This window comes from Argentina silus (assembly GCF_951799395.1).
Source record: "Argentina silus genome assembly, chromosome: 9".
NCBI classification, from domain to species: domain Eukaryota; kingdom Metazoa; phylum Chordata; class Actinopteri; order Argentiniformes; family Argentinidae; genus Argentina; species Argentina silus.
Genome location: NC_139663.1, coordinates 9,462,122 through 9,488,836, shown reverse-complemented (window position 1 = coordinate 9,488,836; position 26,715 = coordinate 9,462,122). Strand labels below are relative to the sequence as shown.

Below are 26,715 nucleotides of genomic sequence, written 5' to 3'. Positions count from 1 at the left end.
AAAGAACCTTATCCCAACAGTCAAGTATGGTGTTGGCAATGTCAAGATCTGGGGCTCCTTTTCCTCCTCTGGACCTGGACGACTTCACATCATTAAGGGAACCATGAATTCTGAGGTATACCAGGAGATTCTTGAACAGAATGTCAAGCCATCAGTCAAGGAGCTAAAGCTGGGCTGAAAATGGGTCTTCCAACAAGACAACGACCCAAAACATGGCTATAATCTACCAAAGAATAGCTCAGGAGAAAGAAGATTTGTGTTTTGGATTGGCCAAGTCAAAGTTCTGACCTAAATCTAATCGAGATGCTGTGGCAGGACCTGAAGCGGGCAATTCATGCCAGACACCCCTCAATTGGCTGAATTCTGTAAGGAGGAGTGGGCAAAAATCCCTCAAAACAGATGTCAGAGACTGATTAGTGGCTATACGAGACGGTTACTCCAAGTTATCGCTGTTAATGGAGGTGCCACAAGCTATTGACTGAAGAGGTTCACATATTTTTTCACACATGAAATCTGAGTTTTTGTTAAATAAACCATAACCATAATAAATAACTTTATTACAAATTAGGGTTTAGATAAAGATTTTATAAGTTCATTTTCATTTTAATATTTTATACAAAAATAATGACCATCCCTGTAGGGTTCACAAACTTTCAAGCAGCACTATAAATAATCAAATTGAAAAATTGATTTTATCTCAACAAGACTGACCTGGATAAATAATGGTTAAATGAAAAAAAATATCTGGTCTTTCTCCAGCCTTTTTCTGTTATGTGCTGTAAAAAATAGGAAGTGTTGTTAGGAAGTAATAAGAAATCATTCAGCCCCAAAACAACTTAGACCACACAGTTTAACCAACAGTATTTAATGGTTTATGCAATTATCTGCTAAGGCCAATCCCCCCCAACAGTACACATTTGTAAACCAGTCCCTTGCATTTTGTTGGCCAAAAAATAATTAAAACATACCTAAATAAATATGTGCGTTTATGAAGGGGGGCAATCAATGAATACAGTCATGAGGATACAAAGGCAATTCAAAAAAAGTAATCACAAATAACATTTTCTTCTTAAAATTGGGTCAATAAAAAAAAATGGAAGAAAATAAAATATAAAAGGGATCATTCACCATTTTTCAACTTCATATCAAGTTACATGACTAAAAACCAACCTTTAGAAAATGGGGGCGTAACAGTGCCACCAACTGGAAGTCTTATGCTTTGGTCACAGGGCTTAAATAGAGGGGAGTTAGGGGAAGGTCTTGCCCCCCCCACCCCACCCCCCTTTCACAACTGATGTAAATCTGGGCAAGTGGCTTAAGTGGGGCTGGGAGAGCCCAGAATAAGTAGCTTGAATGAATTAATAAATGCCAAGACCTTCAGGTCCAGTCCAAAGGCAGGCTAGACTGGTACTGTCAGTCAGGGAGGGAGTTGAATGAGAACCAAAGGCTTCATCTGGGCGAACTGAGGGTACCTGGTTGGGACCAGAAATGGTGCGTGCATGAGTGTGTGTTTGCGTACAGGGCCTTAAACAGCCCCCTCCATCTGTCCAAGCTGAAGCTGTTCTATACTTATCTGTTCATTCTCTCAATTCTAGCTGGAGAATTCACCCAAACACTGATCCTTACTTCTCATCAGCGCAGTGCCATGCCCCTCTCCTTTTCTATCGGGGCAGCCCAGGGCTTTGACCCCCAGAACAATGCCACCCCTCAGGGGAGAGAGGGATGTGGTGGCTTGGGTGGGTGGACATGGGGGATGGAGGGTTACGTCACAGGCTCCAGTGGCAACACTGAGTACCCCCTCCACCACACTCATGACCCCCTGCCTGTGCCCCAGTAGTTTCTCTGGGGTGCAACATGGCAGGGTGGGGGGAGGGCTAAACCAGGCTTCTCCCCCACCCACCCATCCACTCAGGTCAGTAATTTCATCATGGGCAAGGGCTCAGTTTGAGGCGCTGCTATTGGAGGAGCTGGAGGTGGAGGCCATGGCCATGCCAGAGGCCCCAGAGGTGGCCACAGACTTGCGGATGTGAGGCATGAGGAAGGGGTCACTGGCCAGCTGGTGCACATCGATACGGTCCTCCTTGCGGTAGACCAAACAACGCCTTATAAAGGCCTGAGGAAAGAGGGGTAGAGAGGAGGCATTTAGAGAGAGGAGGAGAGACAAGACTGGAGAATAACTGGTAGATTTGTGAAGGAGCAGGGAGGAATGAATGTGCAAATAGACAAAAAAGTAAATGGAAAAACTAGTGAGAGAGGTGGGGAGGACGGGACAAAGAAACAAGAGATTCTAGTACCTTAGCTTCGGGAGTGACCACTGGTTTGGGAGGGAACTGCACCTCTGTTGCCTTCAGTATGGTGTTCTCCTGTAGGATGTCCTGTTGAGACTGGTTATGGCCAAAGGGCTGGAGACACAGCAAAATATGGAGGTGTAGAAGGAGATAAGAGAGCAAGAGTTAACAACAAACCAAGGTATCCCGAAAAATAGTCTTACAACTCTGTGTGCGTGTATGCGTGTGCGTGCATTTTACCTTGCGGCCGTATAAAGACTGGTAGAAGATGACTCCCACTGACCACACGTCCACCTTGTTGGAAATTTTGGGGGGCTCTTTCCCCACCACAAAGCATTCTGGGGGTAGGTACCTAAAAGGCAAAAGAAAGCATGGTTATGTTTGCATGCTCTCCATTTTTTTGTTATTATTTGTAATTAAATGAATTTAAATTCTGAATTATTATCACACCACAGTTTAGTGAGCATTAATACAATGTGACATTAGGATCCTCACCAGTAGGTCCCTGCTCCCTGTGATGTCAGCTCCATCCCGTCCACTGAGTTGTAGCTGTCGTCGTCCATGATCTTGGACAAGCCAAAGTCTGTGATTTTAATCTCCCCACAGGCTGTGCCATTCACCAGGAGGATGTTGCCTGAGGAAGAGAACAAATCAGAGCTTATTGCCAAATAACTACAACAGCAAATTCATTACATAAGTTATTTACAGTCATTGTTTTGTCTCTGTATCACCCTAGCACAGTAGCGGACATTCAGTGTTAAGGCCTTCATGCTGCACTTTCTTTGTGTCTGTCTATAGTCTGTTGCTGTGGTAACCCACCGGGTTTGAGGTCATAGTGGATGATGGGCGGTCTGATCTCGTTGAGGTACTTGAGGGCGTTGACGATCTGCATGATGATGGACCGGCCCTCCTTCTCTGACATCAGCTTGTGCTGCTTCAGGTAGAAGTCCAGGTCATTTCCCTCACAGTACTCTAGAACCGTGCAGAACCTGGTCCAAAACAACAGGGGAGAGGAAAACCATGGTTTTAAAACAAACTCAGCAGGATACAGAGTTATAAACAAATAAACACCAGGACTAGGGAAGAAAAAGGGTTAGTAAGTCTCAGATTCTATTCCTTGAATGTGTTTGCTGCTGTTTGTGTTCTAGACAATTTCCCCAACCACATTAGTCCCCAGCCTAATTAGGCTGCTAGTTTCCAGCTGCTGTTTTGTAACAGGGGAGACTTACGAGTCAGTATCGAGTGAGAAGTAGTCATAGAGTTTGACTATTCGTGGATGGTCCAGCTCTTTATGGATTCTGTACTCCCGGCATGCATGTCTGAAACAGGAAAAGACTATGTTTAACACTCAAATGTTATTAAACAAGCAACGTTGTCTCTTATGCCTGTAAATGGACGCTATTGTGGTGAGATGAGTGTCACAAGGACAACAACAAAAAAAAGTGTGTTTAAGTACGGATGTTTATGACACGAATGAGGCGGTATCTATCTACAAGCTCAGGAAAGATAACATACTGTATATGTGGATGTGTGCCAGTTATAGACAAAGATTGGTGTGACAGTCTGTTAGTGCATCGCATCATATCACATGGCAGATAACACTCACTTGTGGTAGTTCTCCTTCTTCTCATCCCTCCAGTTCTTGTTCAACTGGTGGATTTTGACTGCGACGTATCTCTGCTCTGTTATGTCAAAGGCCTTTGAAAGAACCACCTCTTATTAGTGAAAGTCAGACCAATTTGGCACCCATATAATCTAAAACATTATTCTGTTCAACATTAACCAGTTCATTTCTCTTTTCATACAAGTGAAAGTCATTTGGCGTCAATATCAGCTCCAAATTTGGCACCAAAATGAACTCCAAAGAATCATTCTGGTGAACACTAGAGTTTATTTCTCTGGGGGAATCCATCTGAGCACAATGTGAGCAGGTCAATGCCTACAGTATGGCTGTGGATGAGCAGGAGGAGTGGTGTCACCTTGTAAACTTCACTGAAGCCCCCTCGGCCAAGTAGGTAGAGTAGTAGGTACCGGTCATTTAGTGTTGGGTGGTCTTTGAACCTGTGGTGGAAACAGACATATTTAGACAAAGAATCTAAAAGACGGGCCATGCAGAAAGAGACAAAACAATAGATTGGGATGGGCATGTACTGGGAGTTATCCTCGTTGTGGATCCTCTTGAGCTCACGGATGTGCAAGTTCCGCACTCGCTCCAACCTCTCCAACTCCGCCTGGATCTCTGCTTCCTCCTGCAAGGCAAAGAGAAACCTTCAGCTGGTTTGTCAGAAATCAACAGACCAATGTAGGTACAGTATGCGCACGCCCACACACGCACACACAGACACACACAACCTTCTTGAGATGGCCCAGTCTTAGTTTGAAGATTTCCTCTTGCTCGTGATACTCCGCTTGTGATAACCTGAAAGGATGACAAAACTATCATAAGCAATTGTGAACTTTTCCACATTGTATATATGCAGCAAAAAAATAAAAATAAAAAACAAGTGGGAAAAGCAAGTACATACGCTTCGCTCTCTACTCCATTGGTCTTGCTCTTGCGTTTGTTCTGCTCCAGGCTAGGGGGCGGAGTCTGGGCCATGGAGGGCGGTTTCCTCTTGGCCAGAAGCTTCCTTTGGCGCTCTATGTCCTCCCGCTGGGAGTTGATCCTCTCCTGTTGTCTAGAGACATGAGACAGACGGGCAGGGTCAGAACTGGTCCAGATGAGCTTAGCCTATACATATGTATGTCTCTCTTGAGCTGATATATCAGAGAGAGAGAGGGAGAGAGAGGGAGAGGGAGGATAGTAGGAGCACAGAGAACTGGGCAGCATGAGAGGCTATGGGAGGAGACAGAGAGTGTTTAAAGCAGAGAGGCCCTCACTTGATGAGATTCTGGAAGGCGTATCCATCTGTCCACTGTTCTGTGAAAGAGGCTCCGTGTCGGACCGTGGTGAAGTGACCTAAACGGAGTCTGTCTTGCATGCTCTTGTCCCGACACGCCATCTTCTCCTGCTTGGACTGTGGGAAGATTACACACAAACACAGACATCAAATTTGGGGGAAAGCTAATCCTTTTGTTAGCCGAATGCCCTGGGTTAAAGATAAGTTTGAGATTCAAAAGCATATGGTAGAGCCAGAGGGGGCACTCACTTTCTCGATTAGCAGCTTCTTGCTCATGGTCACACACTTGTTCAACCGTTCCTTGTACCGTTCAAGCATCCTCTGCTGCTCATCTATCTGCCTCCGAAGGTCACAATTCGCCTAAAGAAATAAACAAAAACATAGGTCATAGTTACAGATTAATTAATTGTCGTAATGATTCATGAGGAAAAGCACTTTCTTTAGCATGTTAGCTTGTCGGTGCTGTAGCGATAGCACTGAAAACCGGAGCAGTGAGACAGGACCTGCAGCATGACTGGAGCGTGGCACTTTGTCACTTAAACAACAAGGCCAAGGACGTGTTTTTCCATTAGACAAAACATTTAGCACTAATGCCAGAAGTGTGATGGAATTTGTACCCTCAGTAAGTCGTCTATCCGCCCTTCCTTCTTCTCTAGGTCCGAGTTCTTGTTGTGCTCCATCGCTACGAGCTTCTCTATCGTGAGGTCGGACTGCAGGGAGAGAACAGGGAGAGAGACAGAGGAGAGAGGAGAGAGAAGGAAAGATGAGGTCAGACAGTAAACAGACAGATCACATCAGGAGTTATTACAAGCATGGCCAGTCAGCCTGTGTGTATGCGTGTGTGTGTGTGTGTGTGCGCGAACAGTGGTACCTGTGCGGCTTTGTGGAGCATATGAAGAGAGACAGGCCTTAGGGAACACAAGGAGTGCTCTGTGTTGGCTGAGCCCATGGAGGAGGGGCTTCCCTGCTGCACCTAGGAAACAAACAAGTTATTCCAATCAAACAGAAACACACAAGTACAGAGAGACACAACAACCAGGCCATGGAACACATAACCATTCTGCTTGGCAATCAAGGCATATTTTGACATGGTCAGTTAATTAAGAATGGAAGACGAATGGAAATGGAAAGAGAAGCCCAGCGACAAGGAGGAGTGTGGGGCCATGCTCACCATGACTGGGGGGTTGGAGAGGGAATGTTGGGGGGAGGAGCGGACCACTGGAGGGACACTCCTGGCTGGACTGGTACCAGGACCACTACCACCCGCAAACTGAGATGCAGAGACAGAGAGAGACGATAAGAGACAGAGATTTAATAAATGGAGAGGGCAGGAGAACATCGGAACACTGAATTCATTTAGTAAGAGCAAAGGAATAAAGAGTAATGTCAAACAAATACACAATCACCTCAAAATAATCACTAATCTTATGTCCCCTTGCACCTCCTTTCCCTGGAAAAGAGAGAGAGGCAGAAAGTCAGAGGGGCACAGGTAGACTGGCAGCAGCAGGCATTACAAACGTGGGTGAGAGCGATCATGGAGGTAGGACAGGTAGATCACCTTGGTTGCTGTCATAGGGGTCCGCTTTCCGCTTTCTCGTTCTCTGCTCATTAGGCTTTTTCTCTGGGGTCTATAAACAGATGGAGAAATAAAAAAAGACTGTTCTGTCCAATGACACAGCTTGGATTGGAAGGACGTATTCATGGCATCACAGGCACCATATTCCAGAACTCTTGGATACTGACCTCCAGCTCTTTGTCACTGAGAGAGCCCACACTGCACAGACTCTGATTGGATGACTCATTGTTGCCTGAACCCTGTTCAAAACAAACAAAACAGAAAACATGAGAGAAAGTGAGAGCCACAGGGTAGTGAGTAATAATGAATCTTTACAGCCAAACCAGAACAGCACAGGTGGGGAGGGAGCGTACGCTTTCATTTGACTGACTGTTTCCCCCTTTGGTCACTCTCTGGTGAATAGATAATAAGGTGGTGAGTGTGTGTGTGTGTTTGAGAGAGAGAGAGAGAGAAAGGAAGAGAGTTAAGCTAATATCATTCACCTGTGTACCTATGCTATCAATTCTAATGTCCGTTCCCTAGGTGATGCCTGTCAATCAAATGTCTCACTTTTAAATTCACCAGGCGCAGCTATATCAGAAAAACATACTTGGTCATTCTGGGCACACACTACAGCTCTCTCATATAACTTCACTCAAATGGCTGAACATCAGACACGTCCAATGGAGGTAGGGGGCTAGGAGCACATCTCGTTCTCCATGACTTATTCCCACACGGTCACCTTTAGATTGTTTCATCCCTCCTCTCTCTCTCTTTCAGTCTAGAAGCACCACTGAAATACTTTGAATCAAACTTCAAATATATCCTTCCTTCTACCCATCCTTCGAGTAATCACATGTGACATGTTTGGATCGTGGAAGGGCTCCTTTAAGTTGTGTTCACCTATAAAATCGCGATCACTTCAAGGAGGGATGATTTTTCTAAGGATTTGAGTCGAGCTTCTGTTCCTCTTCCTTAGGTGACAGTAGCCCTTTGTCTTTTCGAGGGATCAGCTTTCCTCCTCCCCATCTACTTTTATGCCAGCTCAGTGTTGACTGATAGGGAGCAGTGCCACAGAGCTGTTCAAGGTCGAGAGAATGTTTTCTGACAGAGTGTTTTCCTATATATCTCTCACTTCTTTCTGCTGTACATCTCTCACTTCTTTCTGTTGATACTCTTTTTCCTCTCTCCCTACACTGCATCTGTCAAACCCTGGTCACACGGGGCAGCAGTGCCATGATGCCTTAACGGGAGCCGCCATTTTCTCTGCGGCAGTGCCATGCTCTGGGCTCAGCTCTGCCTACGGTTGGCATGGGGCCCACTCATGGCTCTAACTCTCGCTCTACTCCAGATCACCTTCCACAAAGGAAGCTCGCTCACTCACTATGATGGAGCATACCTCTGCACCAGGCTAGGTCCCTAATCAGAAGCCCCATGCTACCTCCAAAACATCTGGTCAGGGTTTCTATGCATGCGAGTTGACCAGCATTCCTGCCCAACCCCCTCCCCCCCCCCACCCCCTCTGTCTGTGCCCTTTTTGGCAGGCATCAGCATCCACATATGCGGCCACCACATCATGAGCCAGGAAGAAAGGATGCCACATCACACTAGCCAACAAACACAGACACAGCTCAATATTCACTAGAGAGAGAGAGAACCAAACAAAGAAAGAGACACAAAGACATGGAGTGAGAGTGTGGACAAGGAGTAGTCAGACAGTATTTTAAATGTGTACTGAAAAATAATAGGCGGGTAAAGAGTGATTCCATCCCATGCCAGTCCAAAGGGTCAGAGATTGAGATTGAGAAAGGCACAAGCCCTATATCCCACCGCTAATGACGCAGTAACTACCTTAGCCACACCGACCCCAGTGAAGCGAGCCTCCAACAGTTCCTGGCGCCGCGGGTCCAGGCTGTGCAGTTCTTCCATCATGGCTGCTGAGACAGAGGAAGAAAGAGTCAGAGAAGTCAGAAATAATCAGACAGCAATGCTATGGTGATAACAATGACAGTTCAATACTGTGGGAGTGTTTGTGAGTGAGTCATGTTTGTGATGTATGCATCTGGAAAATTACTTGAACATGTGACTCATCATATGCCTGACACACACATCAAAGTAGGAAATAAATGTCCTTGCTGTGTCCAGAACACCAGTATAAATCCCAACACTGATCCCAACACCATTTTAGACTGATCTGGTTAGATATATGCAGTGCTGGCATGGAGAATTACAGAATCATCATGTGATAAGATTGCAAGTAAGTCGAAAAGGTCATGATTATAGGCCTAATGGTGGAGGAGTCTAGCTGCATCCATATATAGCAAGCAATCAAGCAGTCCACTTTGGTTATTACGGCAGAAGGACCAACCGTTATGTCAAACCACAATGTCAACTAACAACCTGACCAAAGGTTACAGCACTGTCACACTTAGTTAGTTAGCTAACTGAGATGAATGACTGACAGACTGAGGGACAACGAACAAGTGATATGATGTTAGTTCCGATTTCAACATACAGCATTCCAAAAGGAGACCCCCTGACTTTATAATGAAAGCTGGCCATATCAGGCTAAAATAGGTAGCTTAGCTATATTGCTTACATAGTGGATAATAACATATAATGTACCTATAAAAAAACAAACCGGGGGTTTGCAGTAACAGTCAGTTCAAACCCTGTTTCTGGTCATGTTTAGATAGCAAGGAATGCTGACATGCAAGCTGTCAAACGTTGCAACTGCTAGCTAGCCAGCTAAGCATGCTAGCTAGCTAGCTATGTAAAAGCATCCTGCTGTTATAGGGATATCAATCCGACCCATTCACATAGCATTCTATATATTGTGGCAAATGACAGAACACAATCACAATCAATACTAGAACATTAACACTGGACACCTACTGTAATAATGTTTTTCAAAGGCTCCACCAGGGAGGATAAAAACGTGGTTTAGTTAGTCCCCGCTGTCTCCCTTGCCTAGTAGAGCTAGGTGTGTTACCCCGACACTCCCAAACGTCTAGGCCTCATCCAAATCCCCGTTCTTCGCTTGTTGATTAGTTACCAGTCTAGACACGGCCGTGCGCTCAGTCTCGCCGCCGACGGAGGATTCCCTTCGTGGCCTAGAAAACCTGGGGGTGTCCCAAACCCGCCCTTCTGCAGTCCCTACACGGGTATCCCCAGGTTCACATTCCTCTCTACTAGAGCCATACCATGCCTCTTGCTGTGTATCTTATTCCGAACAACGCCTGGCCATCACATGCTGTTTTCATCACGCACAGATAAAGTTATTTCTCAATACCCTAATGCCCTAATGTATACCACTCCTCCAGTTGAAAATTTTAGCTCCAATTGTGTGTTCGATCAAAATAAAGTTTGGGTTCTGGTTCACCTTGTCTCCTCGCCCCAACAACTAATCGGTCACGGAAGTTGTGCCGTTCCAATCATTTAACTCCAATCCGGATCGATTCGGTTTGTTCTCATTTTTTGCAATGTAAACAATAATCGGTAAATCCCATTTTTTCTCGTGAGATTGTTTGCCTCCCCGACTTCACCCCAACCTCCCCAAATATACTGTCTAGACTAGCCCAATTAAAGTCATATGGAATTGGATACATACATCCCAAAATATTATTCTACAATTGTATGCCGTCTTCCTCACAATAACATGTGCATCTGATCCAGAGTGCATCAAGCCCTGCCGGGCTCCAGGAGAGAGTGCAAGATAACAGCGAGTTTAAACTAGAATGCAAGGCTAAATCTCTACTAAGAATACAATCATTGTTAAAAAAAAGAAGAAAAAAAAGAAGACAACTTAGGTAAAACATTCAACATCAATCAATTGGCTCAGTATACATCTAATGACATTAGCGAGCATTGTATTACTTTTAAAACTAATCTTGGATAGTAGGCTAGCTGCTTCTAAATACAGTTCTACAGGAGCACACATCAAATCTCTGCAATGCAAAACAAAGTGATCATGAACTTGTCTAGAAAATTGTGAGGATTATACATTTTGTTTTTATTCATTTTTAAGGTATGAAGGTAAAAGAGGTTGTTTGAAAAGAAGATTTGGTCTAAAACAATGGATAATAGGGAGCAACAGTCTGTTGAATGTAAACATTTGTATGATGGGTCTCCAGTCCTTTGTTCAGGTGTCATAAGTTCATCAGGTTTCATCAGAGTTCAGCACCTGGAGTAACCCAATTGCAATACATGTCAATCAACATCAGGAGTAATGCCTCACCAACACATCACTCCTATCCATCACCATGGCTACCATCAACAATGCACTTTATGGTATCCCACTTCCATGCACCCGTGCCAGGGGATGTGCCTCCAGTTGCGATACGAACTCTGCTTCAGTGATGAAACGCTGTGTTCCCTTCGCCTCACTGACTCAGTCCTGTGTCTCGAGTGGTTGGGTATGAGCCTTCCGGTATTTGCATTGGATCCAGACTCGGTACATGGTCAGCTGCTTGCCTCTGTTTACCTGCAGACGCCTATCTACCAGGTTCTGCACCTTCTCCAGCCCCGCTTCAGTGAACATGTCATGGAGCTCAACTGTATAAAAAAAGGAGGGTTTATTATTATCCTGAATTACAGACAAAAAAGGAACATTCTAAAGTGTTGAGTTTTTACCTTGAGTGAAGAAATAGACTCGTGTCCCATCACCCCGCACATAGAAGTTGTCAGACAAACACCTTCCTGAAAAAAAAATGAACAAAGAAACAGACAATAAATCATTCAACACATGCCCCCAAAATGACAGACAGCTACCTGCGACACAGTGATAAACATAGATTTCTTGGTCACGCTAACCTTTCTTGAAGCGGAGCTGTGCCATGTCATAGCGCCCGTAGTCCCTGAGGAGAAGCACTCCGCCAGGCTTCAGGAGCCGAGCCAGTCTGCTGATGGATGCCTGCATCCTGAGAGAGAGAGAATTTGACAACCCTTACGACTAGGTTTCATGGCAATGAGAACCGAGAACGAGAGAGTGAGGCATGTGGACCTTACTTATCAGGATGGATGGCAGAGAGCACGAAGATGAGCACTATAACGTCAAGGCTTCCGTCAGGGACAGGGTAAATGGCCCCTTCATCACTCAGGTCGTGAACAAAGGCAAAGCAGCGCCCAGAGTCATACTCTGAATTGGTCTGGTAGGGCAAAAGGCATGGTTCATTCATCAGTTCATCAACCAATCAAGAAGTTATCTATCAATCATTTCCCCCTCTCATCATACAGTATATCCATCATTTCCTTGTCTCACCTTGACCAGCTCCACAGCTGTGCTAGAGAAGTCACAGCAGTAGACAAAGAGCCCTGGATCACTGCCACACAAAAAGGGGACATGGTCAGGGAACAAGGAAGCCCTGATGGGAATAGGGCTACATTCTACAGAGATTTTAATGGCTGAGTTACATATGCATATCACATATGGGAGGGAGTGTAATGCTCTACACATGACAGATGGTCTTATAAACAGTCAACACTCACTTGTTGGTCTTCAGAATGGGAAAGACAGTGTTTCCCACACCACAGCCAACCTATTGATTAAATACAAGGAAGATAAATAGCAGTTACTTACTTCACATTACATTTATGATCTAGGTTTCAGGCAAATCCACACTGTTCACTGAAGCTTGATTTGTATTCTATTACACACTAAATGACAGAATCAACAGTGAGGTGAATACAGAGAACATAGTCAGTAGAATGAGTTCACCTCCAGTATGCAGTACTTTGCATTGGATTCAGGGAAGGCACCATCCGTTTGGGGCACAGGGGTGACTTCACTGCTTTCTCCTTGGTCCAAGCCATGTTGGCCGCTGTCCTCTACTCCAGAGTCTCCAGTGCAGGAGTCTTGGTTCAAGCGACACTGTGGGGCCAGCTCTGGGAACTCTGTGAAGAGCCAATGGCGGTCTTTGAAGAAGCGATTTTCATGAATGGTGTAAAAGTCGTTCCAATACTTGTTTGCCCGGCAGTCATATTCCTCTGTTCAAAGAGAAGGGAAGCAAGGCAGATTACTAACATGACTATAGGCACCGAGATAGGAGGATTGCACTATGCAGATCCCTTCATAAGGTGGTGGTTACAATGAACCAACCTTGTTTCTCAGGAGGGAGTGGATGACTGTGTTCTTGGACCTTCTTCTTGGCAGCTGTTTCTTGCTCTTCTGTCCATTCCACATTGTCCCTACACAGGAAAGGGGACACATTAGGAGCGACTGAGGGAAAACACGTCTCAACCAAGATCTCAACACCACTGCACCAAATATCCTCATAGAAAGCCTATTGAAACATTGCGTATCCGTCCATGTGTTAGGTCGCTGAGCTGAGCTACGAACCATGCATTATGTTGGAAAACCTGACGTGGGTCCGTCAAGAATCGGGTTCCAAACTGAGGTTTTTTCACGTCTTCAGATGTGGATTCTGGCAAGATTTGTCCCGTTTCGATGTTATTTCCCTCGACTATCCCACCGACCGTATCGGGTGCTGCCATGTTGAATTGACGCAGCGACCGGAAGTAATGTTCAGGATCATGTGACAAAGATTGTATAGTTTCAACAAGATATTCATAGTGCAAGTACTTCATTGCACCGGTTGAGGGCGATCTTGCTCTACCTCAGTAATGATCTAATGAAGAGACCCTATAAAAACAAAGATATTAATTCCAAAATTACATTAACTATTATCCTTGCATTAAGATGGACTCAATTCAACTTATTGAGTGATTTGTTGACATTTTTGCATTTTAGCTAATATTAAGTGTCATAGCAAAGGGTCTGAATACCTAGTACATGAGGTATTTCTGTATTTCAATTTTAATACATTTACTGAAATTTCCAAAAATGTGTTTTCGCTTTGTCATTCTGGGGTATTGTGTGTGGATTGATGGCAAATTCTTTTAATTTAATCCATTTTAAATTGAGTCTATAACACAACAAAATGTGGAAAAAGTGAAGGGGTTTGAATACAAAGGCACTGTATGCTTTAGTTAGTGAATAAGTGGTACTGTAGATGTTAGATGCACACTCATAGTATCACATGTACAAATTCACAGATTCAATGGGAAAAAAACAATGCTCAGAACTTTTTTGTTGTTTCTTATATATCGCTACTAAAAATGGATTACCAAATTGGACCAACAAAAACATATACACTGACATTGTCATTTATTATGAAAACATTAAAAAACATACAGTGTTGACATGTGAAATTATAAAGCAAACTGGACATCCCATACCAAATCCCCAAATGTCAAACATTGTCATTTTAAAAGCAACAAGCGTTTTAAAAGGAGAAAAAGTCATGTCTTTGTTTAGACACACTGACATTCACAACTGACAAACTTAGGCTTACAAACACTTAATCAGTTTCAAGCACTCCCAATTCCTGTAAAATTCGCAAATGTAAAAACAGTTATTTTCAAAAAATGTTTTATAAGAATGACATCATAAGAGAGTATCATAACACCAGTCAAATATTGGCAGACATAACAATAACAGCAGCTGTGATCCGTAAACACCAGAGGACAGTCCGTGCTTGGGTGTTAAGCACTACGATTACAAGCCTTTCTTATCAGTACACTTTGAATATCACCCCATTATCACCACGTATTGATAATGTTTTACGCTTTTTTCCACTTATATTTTATTTACACTTATTGCCTTATTGTGTATTATTGCATTTGTATTTTTACTTTGATATTTGCACTGTTGACAGGAAGCTTGCAAGTAAGCATTTCATTGCACTGTTTACATCCAGCATCCTGTATCCTGTGTATATGATGAATAAACTTTGATTTGATTAGATTAAAACACATTTTCTGGATCTCTTTTCTCTGTTCATGGTGGATTTGTGAAGAATGTTATTATGCCTCGTGGGTGAAATGGGGGTCCATGTAGACCATGTAATAATATATATTTGTAGACCTGCATTTGAACACGTTTTAGAACCTTGCTGATATCAATCTTATGCTGATATCAGTCTTATTCCCTTGACAGTAGAATCAGCACATGACATAATACACATGAGAGAGGGTCCCTATCACAAACTCCCTCTGTGTCCTAACATTGCATCTTTCTCCTTGACCCCTGGTTTATCTGATTTTGATCGGTCAAAAAAGGTGTCCCTCACGAGTTCCCACGGTATGTCACATTGGTGAAAGTGGAAGTGGCTCCTTTGTACAAGGGGTTGTTACCCTGGAAAAAGGGGAACAAATGAAAAAGCATTCATGAAAAGACCCAGAGAAATCAGATATAATGTTACGGCTAACACAGATCACTAGAGTTGCATTTCATAGTTTCTCCATAAGATGGCAGCCTCTCATTCAAATCCCAGGGAGTAGTTGACTCAAAACAGTTATCCTATTTACTTTAAGACACTTTAAACTCCATGAACAAAAGGTTTTTGTTCCACAAAATGTCTCCAATTCTATTCATATCACTACGATTTCAGCATGCACATCCTTATGAGACCTTTGTCAAGTCTTTATTTCTCTATGTATATACCAATCTAACACTCTCTCTCATACTCTTTTTAATACTCTACACAGGGTCTTTCTTTGTTACTGCTTTCTACAACATCATGTGTGCTAAGCACCAGTGAGGACAGCTCTTTCTGTGATCGTCTGTACTGTTGTATGTTATCTCAGCATAGTCGGTCTTACCGTATCCCACTTGGCTTTGGCTCTCTCCTCCTCAAACTTGGCAAACTCGTTGCGGTCGTGAATGGTGACCAGCAGCTTCCAGATGAGCAGGCCAGCCAGACCCAGGAGCAGAATAGCCCCAGCCGTAGACATGAGGACCACCAAGGTATCAGGCCCTTTAGGGCAGTCTGAGAGAGAGAGGGGGGGGGGGGGAGAGAGGAGAGCATGAGATGGAGGGGGACTGTCAAGCATTGTGGGGTGCAGAGGATGATATGTGTAACAAATGGGGGAGAAGTATAAGAGCACCGTTGCGATTGTTTTTGGGTCGTCTTGGTTCCTTTGGGTTATGTGACCCATACAGGCAGACAGTACCTGTGGTGACAGAACTGGTATTGTCTATGGCAGGGAGCCGGTCTGCCTGCTTTATACCTGTGCTGCTATAGCCTGCCACAGACAACGACTGAGAAGACACCCGGAAACACACTATTATTAGCTAATGTAATGATGTTCTCCTCCCTGCTTCTTTTCACACACACACACACACACACACACACACACACACACACACACACACACACACACACACACAAACACCCACATACACACAAACACACACATACACACATACACACACACACATACACACATACACACACACACACACACACACACACACACACACACATACACACACACACACACACACACACACACACACACACACACACACAAACACACATATATGGACGTACTCACCTGGCTCCATAACAAAGAGAATAGACTTCCCGCTGGCATCTTCGTAATACTGAAAACGTTCTACACAGTCATTCTCATCCTTGTAGGTGCAGTTCACTGCATTCTTATCATTGAAGACTGGAGGGGTAGACATGGGGATATGAGAGGCATTAAAGAGGAGTTAGATACAGGTAGAGCATGAAGGACAAGGAGAGTGAAGCAGAGAGAGGAAGGTAAAGGTAAGGTATTGAGAGAGTGGTGGACAAAGATAAGGATGGACTTCATAGAAAGATTGGGCCTCTCCAGGACAACTGTTATCACACAGAGTTGACTACCTTTAGGCAACACTATCTATGATATACTGTTTTACTCTACACTATGTGTTTTTACTCATGTGTGCATTAGAGAACATTAAGTCATGATTCATAATGTAAAAAAAAAAGAGTTCTTACCCAGTTCATCCACAGGCTTAATCTCATCTCTGCACATTCTGGCACAGCTATCGTCCTCAAAGAGACGTCCTCTCTTAAAGTTCTTACACTCCACACAATCCCTGTTGTATCATCATCATCATCATCAGCATCATAATCATCAGCATCATCATCATCAGCACAATCATCATCATCATCATCATCATCACCACTATTGCAACAACACTGACTTACTTCTTGATGGTGCAGGCATCAGGGCAGGTGGGGCACCTCTCACAGGTGGCCCCGTAGGCCCCTAGCTGGGTACACTCACAGACCCCACACACACAGTTGCCCCGGCCGCTGCACATCATGCCCATGCTGGACATGCAGGTGTCTGTGCGTGTGGAGCAGTTACAGTTCTTCCCTTTCCAGTCAGGGTTACACTGGCAGTGCCCACAGTCACACATCCCATGGCCTAACAACAGAGAGACCAGACAGTACCATCAGATTGAGTGTAACAGGTACAGTCCATCTGCTGAGGCTGGATTCAATACCATGTCACACGATCACAATGTATTAATGAAGCAGCAACATAACCATTACCCTACCAAAACCTAGGCATTGGTCACCATCACATCAGGAAATGAGAATTCAAAGTCCACATGGTCCACAGGTCATTAAAGCCATAAGATGACAGAAACTGTAATCAAATCGACTTAACTTTGTTGTTGTTTTTTACATTGTTTTTCTCTCTTCCCCTCACAAACACTCACAGAAGCTGTACCGGCCAAACCCACCACTTCTGTAATGTCAACAGTTTCACAACAAAATATGGGTCACTGTTTGAGTGTGTCGGCAAGTCTTTTGTGAGTTTTATTTACAAGTATGTAACTCAGATAGTGTGTGCATGCCTGGATACGTGTGTGTGTGATGAGTCCATAATCAGTAATAAAAAAACTCCCTTCTTCAGGGACTAGACTGATGATCCATGCCCAGTCTCCCCCTCCCAATCCTGGGACAGTCCAAGCCTGTGATGACCACATCCTGGAGCTTCCTCTTTTTCTCCATCACCATTGTGTAGGCTACATTACTCACAACATCAACAATGTTGAGAAATGCTTGTGTGATTACGCTAAGTGTCATAGACAGCTTCTCACAGAGAGGTTGAAATAACAGGGCATGACAATGAATGACTAAGAGTAGGGCCCTTTAGTCAGAGCTTAGCTGGTTTCGAGTGACTGGTGAAACCTCAGTGAGGTCCAGGGGTCCATACAGCCAGACCCTGAGAGAATCAGCCATTGTTTAATTCAGGTGAAACCACCTCCTTTATCAAATTCCTCTCGTTGATCCTGTCATCACCCTGCCTGACATAGTAATTGGTTGTGTGTGTGTGTGTGTGTGTGTGTGTGTGTGTGTGTGTGTGTGTGTGTGTGTGTGTGTGTGTGTGTGTGTGTGTGTGTGTGTGTGTGTGTGTGTGTGTGAGAACGCGAAAGGCAGGTATTTTCACTGTACGGACATTATCCATCTGCGCTGAACTGGTTAATGTTTTACAGTTTTACACAACAGTACTTATGTATATAGCTGCACGCTACTCTGTGAAGCGCAACCATAGTATAGAAAGTCCTTGCTTTTCTCTCTAACAACCTTTCTTTTGTTTGGCTAACGGCCCATATTTTCTGTCTCATCTGTAAAGAGGGTTCATTCTTGACAGGACCCAGTGAATCAATCTTGTTCTCATTACCTTATCAGTTGTAGGGTCGAATCACAGACATGAGAGGGAGTTTCTAGGTCTAAATCCTCTCCCTCCTCAGTCAGAGACACCACTCTAATCCTCCCCTTCATCATCTACAGGGGTTACCGAGGGAACTAAACATGGTGTTGAGGAGGGAGGACAGGGGAAAGAGTGAGAGAGAGGGAGGGCAGGGGAAAGAGTGAGAGAGAGGGAGGACAGGGGAAAGTGAGAGAGAGGGAGGACAGGGGAAAGAGTGAGAGAGAGGGAGGACAGGGGAAAGAGTGAGAGAGAGGGAGGGCAGGGGAAAGAGTGAGAGAGAGGGAGGACAGGGGAAAGAGTGAGAGAGAGGGAGGGCAGGGGAAAGAGTGAGAGAGAGGGAGGACAGGGGAAAGAGTGAGAGAGAGGGAGGGCAGGGGAAAGAGTGAGAGAGAGGGAGGACAGGGGAAAGAGTGAGAGAGAGGGAGGGCAGGGGAAAGAGTGAGAGAGAGGGAGGGCAGGGGAAAGAGTGAGAGAGAGGGAGGGCAGGGGAAAGAGTGAGAGAGAGGGAGGACAGGGGAAAGAGTGAGAGAGAGGGAGGACAGGGGAAAGAGTGAGAGAGAGGGAGGGCAGGGGAAAGAGTGAGAGAGAGGGAGGACGAAAGCCACAGATAGTGATATAAAGAGAGAATGGAGGGTGGAGCGAGAGAGGCGGTGTCAACATAAAAAGGAAGAGAAGAGCTGAGTGGTCGTGGTGGAGATCTTTAGGGAGGGAAAGATTGTGAAAGAGAGACAGAGAATGGGAGCTGGGGGGAGAGAGAGAGAGTGAGAGAGAGAGAGAGTGAGAGAGAGAGAGAGAGAGAGAGAGAGAGAGAGAGAGAGAGATAGTGAGTGAAGGGGCAGGGTGCCAGAGGAATGGTAACTTTCCTCTCTCCTGTTTACGTGCCCTGGGGGTGTGCTTGCTGACTCTTGCTCTGTTCTCCTGCCCTAGTCCCAGTCCCAGTCCCAGAGCAGAGGGAGAAATACAACCCCACAGGGGGATCTATAGGGCTTGGGGTCAGGAGGTGCCTTGGGGGCCAGCGAGACTTAGATTGAGCTGGGGCCCAGGGCCACTGATACTTCACAGAGTAACTACAGTACATCATGACCATAGGACACACACACACACACACACACACACACACACACACACACACACACACACTCACACACACTCACGCGCACACACACACACACAGTGAATTGAGGTCTCCTTTTGTGCACTTCTAGGGGGTACCCACCACTCTTTGAAGCTCTCTGACTGCTGAATTTCTGAGTTGTCCCCCACCGCCTCTCATCCCACACAAAGAACAGATCCCACTGACTAACGCCACAATCAAACAAACTGCATCTCCCTCCACAAACTAAACTAGTCCCATTAATAATTCAGAGTTGAGCCAGAATACACACTATTATAGGGTTTCAGCACATACAGTAAAGTATGTCAGATCCCCCAATCCTCACACCAGGATTGGAGGTGGTGGAGGAATGGAATGAGGACTGGTATCCAATCGGAGGATGGGCTGATTCCTTATTCCATTACATGCATTACAGTGAGCCCGTCCTCTGATTTTGGCCTTCACCAGCCTCTCCTAGTGGACATATGACTCACATGTCTATTTGGGTTAAAAGACTCTGTCTCACACGGCTCAGGACCCCCCTCTCTGACTCATCATCCCTCTGGGGGGACGCTATGGTGGGAGGAGGAGGGGGAGGAGGAGGGGGAGGAGGAGGGGGAAACAAACAGCACATCTAAATGGTTGACCATGGGAACAGTAGACCATCCTCATTCCAGGGACGATAGAGGAAAGGTTACACTGCGAACCAATGGGAACCATTCGTCTGACAACAAAGGAAGTCTTACTGTACTAACAGCTTAATTAGTAAATTACTACAATGTAGATCTTTCCTGGAAAAAAACGTGATTTTATTTTCAAAATTGTTCAAAAGGTTATACTACGTTCACTCTGGTAACTAGTACATCTCATTCTCTGAGCACAACATCAGACCTGACAACCTGACCTACAGTGTGTTACCATGTGTCATCATACCTGCTTGTCCCAACAGTTCGATTCACCACTATAAGAAATGTCTGTGGGTAAAAACCACTGGCTGTGTAATGGCTCCATGATGCAACATATATACAGTACATGGACCAACCTGACCCCCCCCCCCCCCAGCCAGTAACATATAAATCATCCAATGACAGGACCGATTAAAATGTTCTTACTTTGACTGAGCCACTGGTGTGCTGTGCAGGCCTGCGATAGGGGGTGAAGCAATCATGCTTCATTGTGGTTAGAACTGCCAGGTTGTTTTTCACCACAAAGTTGCTTATCATAGTGTTGTGAATATATTTAGTGTGAGCTCAGTTTCTTGTTTCCTGTCATATACATCTTTTGCAGCTAGAGTGCCCAGTGAAAATGAGAAAATGATGATACTATTGAACACTTAACGTTGGAAGTGAAGGAAGACCTGAGAACAGTGAAGTGAGAACGACCGTGGGCTTTGAGAGTGACAATAACAAAGGGCAGCAAGGCCAACTGAGGTGCTGTGGACATTTTGGAGGAAAAGGGAAAAATCAGTTTCCTGCAAAACTTGACCTGGCAAAAAGGTTATTGAGTATGATGACTGATTATCATTACTGTAATGATCCCAAAACAAACAGGGCTGACCGTACCAGGCAACCAAGAGACAGAATGTTTTAAAAACAACCAGTCAACATACAGTAATGTTCATGAGTTACCCTTTAAAATTCAACAGAGGCACAAAGGCACAGAGGTGCAAGGTACCAACATGGCCATCTGATTCATCTAAACACTGGCAGTGTATCAACTCACCTGAGCACAGCTTCCCTTTGTAGCGCTGGCAGTTAAAGTCGTCACAATCGCAGTACTTGCCCCACACCTTGCCAAAGTCACTACTGTGACAGGAGCACTCTCCACACACACAGTCTCCCCTCCCGCTGCAGATGGAGCCACCTGGAGTGGGGCTGCAGTTGTCCTGGTCTGAGGGGTTGTAGTCCCCCTCCGCACACTCACAGCGTGGGCCCAGACGCCCCGGGTGACACTGACACACACCGCACTCATAGGTGCCGTTGCCATTGTTACAGAGGGGACTGTCGAGCTGGGCATGGGCCTCACAGTCACATCCACAAGCGAATTCAACCGTGACCTCCAGCGCATCCTTGAAGCCCAGAGGTTTAATAATGAAGGTCCGGTTCTTCTCCTTAGGACAGCCATGTAACTTCGCCTCCACACTGAACGACACCTGGGGGGGAAGGTGTGTGTGTGTGATATCACATGTTCAGCTCAAATCTGATGCCATGAGCCTTTTGAAGCTCAACTCTTTAGAATATCGGTATGCAGAATCCAAGGGAAGCTGGTAGAGGCATAAATCAGAGGACAGGGTCATTTAATACATGAAATCCATGCATTGCAATGAGCCCGTCCACTGATTCCTGCCTCCACCAGCCTCCCCTGGTGGAATCAGATACTAGAGCACATCCAGATGGTGAATACTCACTGTGTCTCCTATATTGAGGCCAGAGCAGGACATCACTCCAGGGATGACCTCTCCATTCAGGCATTTAGCGGTGATGGACAGAGCCAGATTCTTAGGAACACCCAGCAGCTCCAGCTCCACCTTAGAGCGGATCTTCTGCTCCGGGGTCAGGGGTCAGGGGGGAAGGATCACAATGAACTCAATCAGACACACACACATAACAGATTCAGTGAAGATGTACTCTCTGTGGAAAGTGAGCTGTTATCTATTCCGCATTGATTCCAGAGATGTGTGTAAGAGACTATTTGAAAGATTTTCAGAAAATCCTCAGGAACCATCGCATCGTGAGATTTAAAGCGGTTGTTGTAATAATGCTTTAAAACCCCTCACAGCGTAGGCATCCAGAATGAGCTGGATCACGTTCCCAGAGTCATCCGACAGCGTTCCCACGGTAGTACCAGGGATCAGTGCGCTGTAGTTCTGAGGAGAGGAACCAGAAGGACATATACAGAGGAGTGAATATAAGTACTGTACCATAACTATAACCATATTCCCAGTCATCACGGTGACGCCTGTATAGTCACCTGATAAAGGGGCACCACGATAGAGGTCACGGCAAAGATCAGGTTGATGTTGTTCGCAGACATTTTCTCTGTGATGAGAGCCAGAGAGGGATAGTCCTGGAGGAGATGTGCAGAGGGTGAGCACCTGACCTGAATTCCCCTCCCCTTTTTCGACTATAGACATATTCTAATCATAAGACTCAAACAGAGACAAACACTCGGACACACTCCTCACCAATGTAGATGACTGGTCATAGTTGTTGTCCTCGTCGATGTGGCACTGGCCATCATTGGGTTGGACCAGCCCGGCCAGTCGACCATCCAGGGCTATGTGTGTTTTAGCATCAGTGGTGAACACCAACAGGTGGGAGGCATCAGCACGCCAGCCTATCTTGTCCTAAAAGAAAGGGGGGGGGGGGGGAGAGAGAGAGCGAGAAGAGGAGAAAAAAGGGAAGAAAGTACATTTATAGATTTTGAATAGAATGCAAATATGTGCACTACTTGGAGGGTTGGAGGGGGGTGGGAGATATTCTGTATGTGCACCGCTGTGTTTCTGTACTTGTACCTCTGTAGTGCCTGTGTGTGTGTGTGTGTGTGTGTGTGTGTGTGTGTGTGTGTGTGTGTGTGTGTGTGTGTGTGTGTCATACCTTGCACACCACTGCCTGCATGACAGCGTCAAAGCCACCCTCTGGGGAGTCTCTGTTTCGGGACACCTCCTGCTTCTCCACCTCTTCAGTGAAGCGACCCACCTGCTCCGTCAGAGAAAGCACATGCTTGTACCCAAACTGACGCAGACACTGCCTATGTATCCTACACATCCCACAGGCCATCAAAGAGAAAAAGAGAGGGAAAGAGAGGGAAAAGAGAGAGAGAGAGAGAGAGTTCTTAGTTTCTCAACAAAATACCCCCCCCATCCTCAATATCTTCCTTCTTCCCCTTTCTCCCCTACCCCCCTTACCCATAGCAGGGGTTCATGACAGCCTCTTCAGGGTAAATATACATGTAGGGGGACATGGGCTTGTCTACAAAGGCCCCAAAGCCCATGCGCAGGTTGCTGGTGGTACGGCCCATAGCTGAAGCTAAGTCGTTGCCCAGGGTACGGAGGCGGGCCAAGTCATCCTTCATGGAGTATGATAAGTCCATCAGATAGTAGAGGTCCACTGGGTAATCCTCCACCTGCTTGACCGAGACAGTGAAATGCCTTGCATCATCTGAATAATGGAAAGTGGGGGGTGGGGGTGGGAGAAGGAGATGCAGGAACATTAGAAGAAAGATTTGTTAAAGAGTTAAAGGAGTAGAAAGAGTGAGAGGAAAAGAGAGCAGGACAAAAAAAAAGTATGAATGTTATGAAAGGTTTTGTGCAATGTGCTGCACTGTATGTTAGTTTGCAGCCAGTCTGTTTTAGTATTTGAAGTTGAGTTTTCTAATAGAGTACCTGGTCTCAATTTGAGATGTATTTTCTGAGGTCTGATCTGGGTGACGTCATCGACTGCCCCTGATGCTTTGTCACTGATGGGCGTGTCCTCCTGGATAGTAATGGTGCTGGAAGGGAATTCCAGCACCCCCTCTGCACACCCTCCATCCAGCAGGTTCTGCTTCAAATCACAGCGGGATGCACTGGACCCCCCCTGACCAAAGTCCTGACCCCCATACAACAACATTCAGTCAGTACACACTATACAAGCAGAAACACTCACATAACACAGAGCAATCAGACAAGTGCATCTGATGGCATTACAATAACAAAGAATGTCACAAAGTAACATGTCAAAGACATTTACGGTATGTTTAACATCAGTACATGAGTTTTCACTAACTGACTGAGTGCTGGAGGCAAAGAGACACAGTACATTGCAGAACAAGGCCAGTTGTTTCAATTGGTGGAATGCGGTGGGAAAAGGGGTTTCAAGCCCAGACAAGCATGGAATTAAGAATGGGAAGAATAGAATTAACCATTTGGTATGTGCTTAGGGGTGCAATCTCACCTCTTTGGAGCACCAAGCACAGCTAGGGTGAACAGCCAAACACCTTCTACAGGTGCTCACCCCTCGAGATGTGCAGATATTGGAACCTGAAATAAACCCAACAATGTAAACATTAGATAGAGTGGTGGTTTCAGTGATGGTTCTGTAGCTAAATGGACAGATACTGTTGATTGTTGTTGCTTCTGCACCCAGCTACTCTGGCTGTTTTACCAAGTGGTTTAACTAGCTTGATTCATGCATGACCACTTCTGCAATTCGGACCATATGCATTTCTGTTTCTATACTCTCCACAGCAACACCATACCCTTCCACCCAAGCTTGTTGAGTCATGCACAGCTGTGGTGTTAAACAGCTGTTTTACACTGAATGCTAGAGGGAGACCCACACAGCAGCATTTCAAGTCCTACCATGCATCATTCTGAAACTGTTCAAACAAGAAGTGACACTTTATTCAATATTTAAAATTGACCATAACCTGCTTGCAGACATGAAATGATTTTGAGTATGATAAATGGATGGTTCACTATTTTTTTCTTATTTATATTTCATAAAAAAATATGGCAATTCCTTTAAAGAGGTACTTGTCTGTCTATTTCTGACTCTATAGTTTAATAATGATTAAATCACAATAAGCAGGATTATGTTTTGGTGTAGCCCAATGTTGTAGCCCAATGATGGAAAGGTGTGGCCGGTCAAAGATGAGCGCACACGAAACGTCTCGTGAATTAACGCTGCCTTATAAGGAAACATGAGTAGTTGTGTGTTGGCTATCGGACAAATATTCATATTATAACTTATAAGATATACGCCAAATACAATTGATATAGCCTACCTGTGTTTCTAGAACCAACTTATGGAACAAATTAAATAAATAAACGAGTACTGTAAGGAGTAAAGAAAACAGTAAAAAGCCTACAGTATTGACAGCATAACAGATACAAAATAAATAAATAAATAAAAACTAACTTACCGAAAACTTCAGTTGCAGCTAATAATAATGCGTACAATGTCCACAGTCGGTCTAAAAAAGTTCCCATTTTAGAAAGATCGGTTGGGACACAACTGACAGCTTGACTTTCGTTGCCTGTGTTACTCTGTAGTTATACTCAACCTCTAGATCACCAATTAGAATGCTTTTCCTGATTCTTGCGAAACGCATGACTTTCTAATTTGGAGCACATTCGACTATGCCATGCACCTCCTCAAACCCACTCTAAAACATAAGAACATAATGTTCTGTAGCCTATTTTCCACACTCCATACAGTTTGAGCGACAGTGAACTTTGTATCACAGATGTCCGCTATTATTATAGGAGAAGACAATTGCAAGTAGCCATGGGTGACTCCAGCTGGGGTATTTATTATTCAATCCGTTCAGGGATACAAGAACACTTCAGAAAGCACTTAGAAAAACGTTAATGTCCACTTATGTATGTGTCCATACCATTTTTTTTTTTTTTTTACGCATGAGCTATAATTTTGTGTCTACGTATTAATTGACAGTAACCTACTAAAGGTAAGGACGTGTCATGGGTTCGGGGGAGCCGCCTATTGGAGCCTTAGTGTGCTGGAGAGCCTCCTACTGGTAAACAATCGGTATAGTTTTCAATCCATGCTGCATGAATGATTTAGGCCTATTCTTCAATATCTCCTAGGTGGTGTTGAGGAGAAGTTGAAGAGCTGAGTTTCAGTTTTGTTCCTCAATTTGCTGTTGAATTAGATGCGTAATTATTAGCCTAGAGGGTGTCAGAAGCAGCCATGCACTCAGGCAAGAATGCTAGTGTGTATATGAGTTATTCTGGCATTTGGTCCTCAAAGAAGATCTATATTCAATCCAGTTGTCCATCCCTCTCCCTCCATCTGAATCGGACCTGCCTTTAGTTGCCCTTCCTAGCACTTTGCCTTATGGAGCGATAAAGCAGGAGCGATTTTTTTCCCCTCAAAAACGGTAGAAAGAAATGGAGAGAAAGTGAGAGAGCAAGGGGATAAAAATGAGGTTAGATCAATGCTCCATGCCCACTGCTGCTGCCTCCCCATCACCCCTGCAGAATTTGACTGGGGGTGAGGGGGGTCGGAAGTAGGAGCAGACAATGCTTCTCTCTCTCTCTGTGTCTGTGATCTCTGCGCCTGTCCATTTATTGAATCACTGTCCCTCTCCCCTACTCCTATTCTCTCTGTCTAGCTGGTTGCTAAGCTACTGCCACCAGTGTTCTGGAATTGTGGTGTGGAAGGGTGATAGAAAAAAAAAGAGAAATAAATAGATAAGCTATAATACCCAGGCAGTGTGCTGGCATTAGGCTCTGGATGCCCCTGGGGGTGGGCAGAGGGATGGGGTATTGGCTGCTTTAATGATTGGTTCTATTGGTCCCCTGTCACACCTATTCTA

The 26,715-nt window shown here is 45.0% G+C and overlaps 2 protein-coding genes across 3 annotated transcripts; both read right to left on the bottom strand.

Moving 5' to 3' along the window:
* Window positions 1-849: 849 nt before the first annotated feature.
* tlk2 (tousled-like kinase 2) lies at window positions 850-13,241 on the bottom strand. 2 transcript variants are annotated; one of them, XM_083676622.1, is made up of 28 exons: window positions 13,081-13,241; window positions 12,841-12,929; window positions 12,460-12,728; window positions 12,231-12,280; window positions 12,004-12,064; window positions 11,751-11,890; window positions 11,556-11,662; window positions 11,376-11,441; window positions 8,595-8,677; window positions 6,932-7,003; window positions 6,747-6,816; window positions 6,595-6,638; window positions 6,360-6,458; window positions 6,060-6,161; window positions 5,806-5,898; window positions 5,438-5,548; window positions 5,169-5,305; window positions 4,814-4,966; window positions 4,641-4,707; window positions 4,440-4,537; window positions 4,268-4,349; window positions 3,895-3,986; window positions 3,518-3,607; window positions 3,108-3,277; window positions 2,784-2,922; window positions 2,529-2,640; window positions 2,295-2,402; window positions 850-2,113 (listed from the first exon to the last, which is right to left on the bottom strand). In XM_083676622.1, the coding sequence occupies exons 1-28, from the start codon at window positions 13,233-13,235 to the stop codon at window positions 1,940-1,942; spliced, it is 3,033 nt and encodes a 1,010-aa protein (XP_083532748.1). In that variant the 5' UTR covers window positions 13,236-13,241; the 3' UTR covers window positions 850-1,939. The 2 variants fall into 2 exon arrangements, with proteins under 2 accessions (XP_083532748.1, XP_083532747.1); XM_083676621.1 differs by lacking the exons at window positions 11,376-11,441; window positions 11,556-11,662; window positions 11,751-11,890; ... (3 more) ...; window positions 12,841-12,929; window positions 13,081-13,241 and adding an exon at window positions 9,639-10,201 and having other exon boundaries at window positions 8,595-8,680.
* A 644-nt stretch (window positions 13,242-13,885) lies between these two features.
* itgb3a (integrin beta 3a) lies at window positions 13,886-25,404 on the bottom strand. Its single transcript, XM_083677264.1, has 15 exons — window positions 25,300-25,404; window positions 24,330-24,415; window positions 23,780-23,984; window positions 23,303-23,555; window positions 22,992-23,154; window positions 22,580-22,741; window positions 22,366-22,461; window positions 22,172-22,261; window positions 21,803-21,937; window positions 21,118-21,547; window positions 16,784-17,006; window positions 16,571-16,671; window positions 16,140-16,256; window positions 15,405-15,571; window positions 13,886-14,937 (listed from the first exon to the last, which is right to left on the bottom strand). Exons 1-15 carry the CDS (start codon window positions 25,364-25,366, stop codon window positions 14,869-14,871), a joined length of 2,364 nt encoding a protein of 787 aa, XP_083533390.1. The 5' UTR covers window positions 25,367-25,404; the 3' UTR covers window positions 13,886-14,868.
* Window positions 25,405-26,715: the final 1,311 nt, after the last annotated feature.